This window comes from Egretta garzetta, unplaced genomic scaffold (genome assembly GCF_000687185.1).
Source record: "Egretta garzetta isolate BGI_Z169 unplaced genomic scaffold, ASM68718v1 scaffold652, whole genome shotgun sequence".
Lineage (NCBI taxonomy): Eukaryota > Metazoa > Chordata > Aves > Pelecaniformes > Ardeidae > Egretta > Egretta garzetta.
In genome coordinates, this window is record NW_009258948.1 from 166,108 (window position 1) to 171,121 (window position 5,014).

At 52.6% G+C, this 5,014-nt stretch overlaps 1 protein-coding gene across 1 annotated transcript; it reads right to left on the reverse strand.

The window, feature by feature from the left end:
* Positions 1-3,209: 3,209 nt before the first annotated feature.
* On the reverse strand, positions 3,210-4,175 carry LOC104122189 (olfactory receptor 52R1-like). Its single transcript, XM_009634289.2, has one exon. The coding sequence runs from the start codon at positions 4,152-4,154 to the stop codon at positions 3,210-3,212; it is 945 nt and encodes a 314-aa protein (XP_009632584.2). The 5' UTR covers positions 4,155-4,175.
* Between the last annotated feature and the right edge of the window lie 839 nt (positions 4,176-5,014).

The window sequence follows — 5,014 nt, forward strand, 5'->3', positions numbered from 1 at the left end:
AAGAGAAACCCCCCCCCCCCCCCCTTCCTTTTCCCTATTTTTTATATCTAAGCTGATGTCACATGGTATGGAATATCCCTGTGGTTGGTTTGGGTCAGGGGTCTTGGCTACGTCTCCTCCCAAGATCTTGCCCCCTTCCAGCCCACTGGTGGTGGGGGGGTGGGGATGTTGGAGACGCAGCCTTGGTGCTGTGTGAGCACTGCTCAGCAGTAGCCAAAACATCGGGGTGTGATCAACCCCTTTCCGCATGCTGATAGAAAGCACAGCGCTGTGCAGCTCGATCCGATACACCCCCACAAGTCCATTGCTATGTCCTCCTTGTCTAAGAAGGGCCATTAGCTTAGGAACCTCAGGCAGCTACAGCCCCTGCATTATTGACCAGGAATGTACGGAAGCTTGGAGATACAGCAGCACCCCTTTATACAGCAAGAAAAATGGAAACAGGGTAAGTTTCACCCACTGCATAAAAAGAGTTTAAAGGCTCTGGATCCTCATCAGTCAAATGGAGGACAGGATAGAGTAGGGAGTGTCTGAACTGCTATTCACCAGCTGTTCTACATATGCAAAACCTCTTGGGTCTTCCTTGTCCTACATCAGCACCTTCTTGGAGTGAGAGGCTTGCGTACTCCTCTGCGGATCTGTTCAGCTTTTACACTGTAAATAGTGGGGTTTGGCACAGGGTGTACAGGGAGGTGGAGATTGGCCACGAGGATGTGAATCAGAGGAGAGGCAGGTTTCCCAAACCTGTACACCATGGACAAGCCAGTCCTTGGGACATAATAAATCAAACCAGCACAGATAAGAAGGGTGCCGGTGTTCAGGGCCTTGAGATGCTCTTCCTCAGGTGTGATACTCAGCATGGTCTTAATGATCCTGACACAGGACAGGGTGGTAGACAGCAAGCCTAGCCCAAAGGTGGCCAGGACGGCAAACAAGCCATACATGCTATTCACCTTGCTATCTGCATGGGGCAGCGTAGGTCACAAGGAGTCAGCCAGCCACCTTTGCACGTGTCAGACCAGCAACGGTCCCCTGCTCTCATTTCTTACTTAAAAAAGGCATCTCTTAGAAGATCTCTTCCATTGCCACTGGAGGAGGCAGCGTGGTGGAATGGGTGGGCGTTGGTCATGAGGGCAGCTCCTGTGCTCTTAATGGAAATGAACACAACATCATTTTTTTGTGGAGCCTGCAGAAAAATGGGGGTTCTACCTCACCAAAGTGGTGGCGGGTGAGCATCAGTCCACAAGAAATGGCCCAGCCCTGCTTTATCAAGCGGGTGCCCTGAGACAGGCTCTTGGAACTGCAGTCTTACCTCCTCCTCTGGCTTCCCCTGCCCCTCACCTCTGGTCTGTGAAAAGCCACTTCTGTTTTATCTGAAGAAAAAGGATGAACTGAGTTGAAATTCAAGATTTCTACTGAAATGGTGCCCCAAAAAATATTCATTTCCCATTTTTCAGCCTAATATCTGCTTCACTTCAGTAGAAGTGCATGTTCTCCTCCTGGGGCCCCTCCTCCTGCTTCCCTGCTGGTAACCAAGCTCACGGAGCGATAACAGAGCCCAGAGGCTCCTCGTGGGTGCCCCGATAGTTGAGGCTGCTCAGGAAGATAAGAGAGCTTGAAGACATGTTGGGCCGGGTCAGAGATCTCCTCTCCGCCCATTAATGCACTTCAGTTTGCACTAAAGATGGAGCAGATGGATGCTTGAATTTTGTGACCTGAGTTTGGGTGGTCTGACCTCCACCTCGTTCTGCTGCCCACCTTTTTCAGATAGAGAGAAGTGTCCTTGTAGAACATGTCTGCCCGTTTGGTGGGATAGTTGTCTCATGTTAGCATAGTGCAACCCTGTTAGCAGCGATCTCCCCATGACGGGTCACGCCAAGTGACTGCATCAGCGAGGACTTTTGATATTTTTGAAAGGGTTTATGTTTACATGGGACTTGTGGAATTTGATAGCACAGCATCATTGTGGCTTTTGCCTTCCTTACCAAAAAAAGATTAATGCTTAAAATTGAGTTCTACCCATTTCCTTCTACAAGGACACACAGAATCACAGAATCACAGAATGGCAGGGGTTGGAAGGGGTCTCTGGAGATCACCCAGTGCCACCCCCCTGCTCAAGCAGGCTCACCCAGAGCAGGGGGCACAGGACAGCGGCCAGGCGGGGGTTGAAGATCTCCAGAGAAAGAGACTCCACAGCCCCCCTGGGCAGCCTGGGCCAGGGCTCCATCACCCTCACAGTCAACAAGTTCTTCCTCCCATTCAACTGGAACCTCTTCTGCTTCAGGTTGTGCCCATGGCCCCTTGTCCTGGCGCTGGGCACCACTAGGAAGAGTCTGGCTGCGTCCTTGTGACCCCCACCCTTGAGATATTTGTAGGTGTTGATGAGATCTCCTCTCAGCCTTCTCTTCTCCAGGCTGAACAAGCCCAGCTCCCTCAGCCTTTCCTCGTAGGGGAGATGCTCCAGTCCCCCCATCATCCTTGTTGCCCTCCTCTGGACTCTCTCCAGGAGTTCTTCATCCTTCTTGAACTGGAGAGCCCAGAACTGGACACAGAGCTCCAGGTGGGGTCTCCCCAGGGCAGAGTAGAGGGGGAGGAGAACCCCCCTCGCCCTGCTGGCCACACTCCAGATTCCAGTCACCATTCCCGTCTGAGCACCTTCCCATAGAATCACAGAACTGTTTGGGTTGGAAAAGACCTTTAAGATCATCGAGTCCAACCGTTCCCCTAGCCCTGCCATCCCACCACTAAACCCTGTGCCTAAGCATCTCGTCTGCCTGACTTTTTAATATCATCACACAGCCCAGGGAACACTCTTCACACAACGAAAGCTGCTGCAGGAAGACCTTTTGGAGATACTCAGCCTTACAGTGTGAATATTTTCATCATGGAGGACATTTTTTTAATAGTGAAAGAATTTTAACGGTGAGGAGTTTAACTTCTGGGCGGGGCGAACTCTCCACCTCCCCGTAGTGTAGAAGCCAGACTGAATACCTTTCTGCCAAGTGTCATCGCTAAATGGATCAAACCTCCTGTGCAGTGGTAACGGAACAGAACAACCTAGCGATTTCTGCAAGAATGCATCGCTTAAAGTCCAGGCACTGAGGAAGGGGTACTCCCTGCCCAAGTAAATAGTCACAGTGTTAACCCTCGTTAAATTTACCAGCATCATGAGTAAATGATGAGCACAGTTTGAGGCACCCACATATGGGTCAGGTTCCCTTTGGCTGGAAGAGGAGGACCACCCTGTCCCAGAGCTTCCTGGTTCTCACCCCATAAACAATGGGGTTTAACATGGGGGGCACTAGCAGGTAGAGATTTGCCACCATTATATGGACGTGGGGAGGGACGCTCTGCCCAAACCGGTGGGTGAGGAATGTGAAGAGGGCAGGGACATAAAAGGCGAGTATGACACAGACATGGGATGCGCAAGTGCTGAAGGCTTTCAGCCGTGCCTCTGTGGATGACAGCCTCATTACCACCCGCAGGATCATGGTGTAGGACACAGAGATCAGGATCATGTCAGATCCTGTCACTGTGAAAGCCACAAAGAGGCCATAAATGACATTGACTCTGGTGTCCCCGCATGCCAGCTTCACCACGGCCATGTGCTCACAGTAGGAGTGGGAGATGATGTGATGCTGGCAGAAGGGCATCCTGTGGAGGAGGAAGCAGAAGGGACTCACCAGGACGACCCCACGCACCAGCACCAGGCTCCCGAGGGCCACCACCACCGGCACAGAAAGGATGCTGGAATGCCGCAGTGGGCAGCAAATAGCGATGTAGCGATCCAAGGCCATGGCCATGAGCACGCCTGACTCCACCGATGAGAAGGTATGGATGAAGAACAACTGAGCAAGGCAGGAGAGAAACCCAATCTCCCCGGAGCCCAGCCAGAAGATGCCAAGCATTTTGGGTAGCATGGATGTTGATAGGACCAGGTCAGTGAGGGCCAGCATGGCCAGGAAGAGGTACATGGGCTCTTGCAGGCTCGTCTCTGCCTTTATAATGAGGAGAAGGGTGATGTTCCCCAGAACAGCAATGGCATACATGACGCAGAAGGGGAAGGCAATCCAGAACTGCTCCTTCTCCAGCCCAGGGATGCCAATGAGTAGGAAAGAGGGAGGGTGGGAGGAGGCAGTAGAGTTCAGAGGCATGAAACCCTTCTTGTCTCTTGCGTCCTGTAAAAAAACATCACACACCCTCGACCCGACCTGGTCAGTGGCAAACAGGGACTGCCATGACATATGGTCTAAGAGCTCGAATTCCCCACGCAGCCACCCCTGTGCCAGCTGCTTGCCCTGGTTCTGGAGAGTGCTTGAGAGGCAAGGGTCCTGCTACTGAAAGGGCTCTGTCCCACTTGGTGGAGTGGTCCTGGAGCACGCAGACTGGATTCCTCCTGGATCAAACTGAGCTGGAAGACTGCCCGCGGTGTGCACCTGATACTCCCCAGTGTCCAAAGGGTGTCCAGCCCAGGAGACCAGAAGAAAGCTGGTTTGAAGTAAACCTTCTTAAAATGTGCGTGCTGGGGGTACGAAGTCTCTAGCCCTATAGCTCTACAGAAGTTTTGAACAGCACTGTGCTGCTTCCCAGGGTACAGAGGCATCAAGTGCTTGCCTCAGTCAAGAAACACCCAATTTCAGGGCAAAAAACTGAGCTTGTTCCACAGTATTTGACATTCCCCCTCCCCAAACGCAGTGCTCCAGCAATGTCCATTCTCCCCTGCAAAAGCCTGCAGCTCGCTCAGCCCCTACGCATTGCTCAGCTCATGTTTTTTCCCTAATACCTGGGAAAAAGGATTCCTTGAAGAGCCCTGCAGCACAGATTAGGCCAATGCTCCTGACCCAATAAGACCCTTCAGAAACCTTCCTGGGGCCGACCACGCTTGTTCTGGCAAGCTGCAGGGAGCAGAGGGACGGAGGAGGCAACAGCAGCTTCCCAGAAGGGAGCTAGGCTATCCCTCCCTGGGGGTCCGGCGCTGGCCGAGTCGGCTCCAGCAGCGGGCTCTGCTCCCACT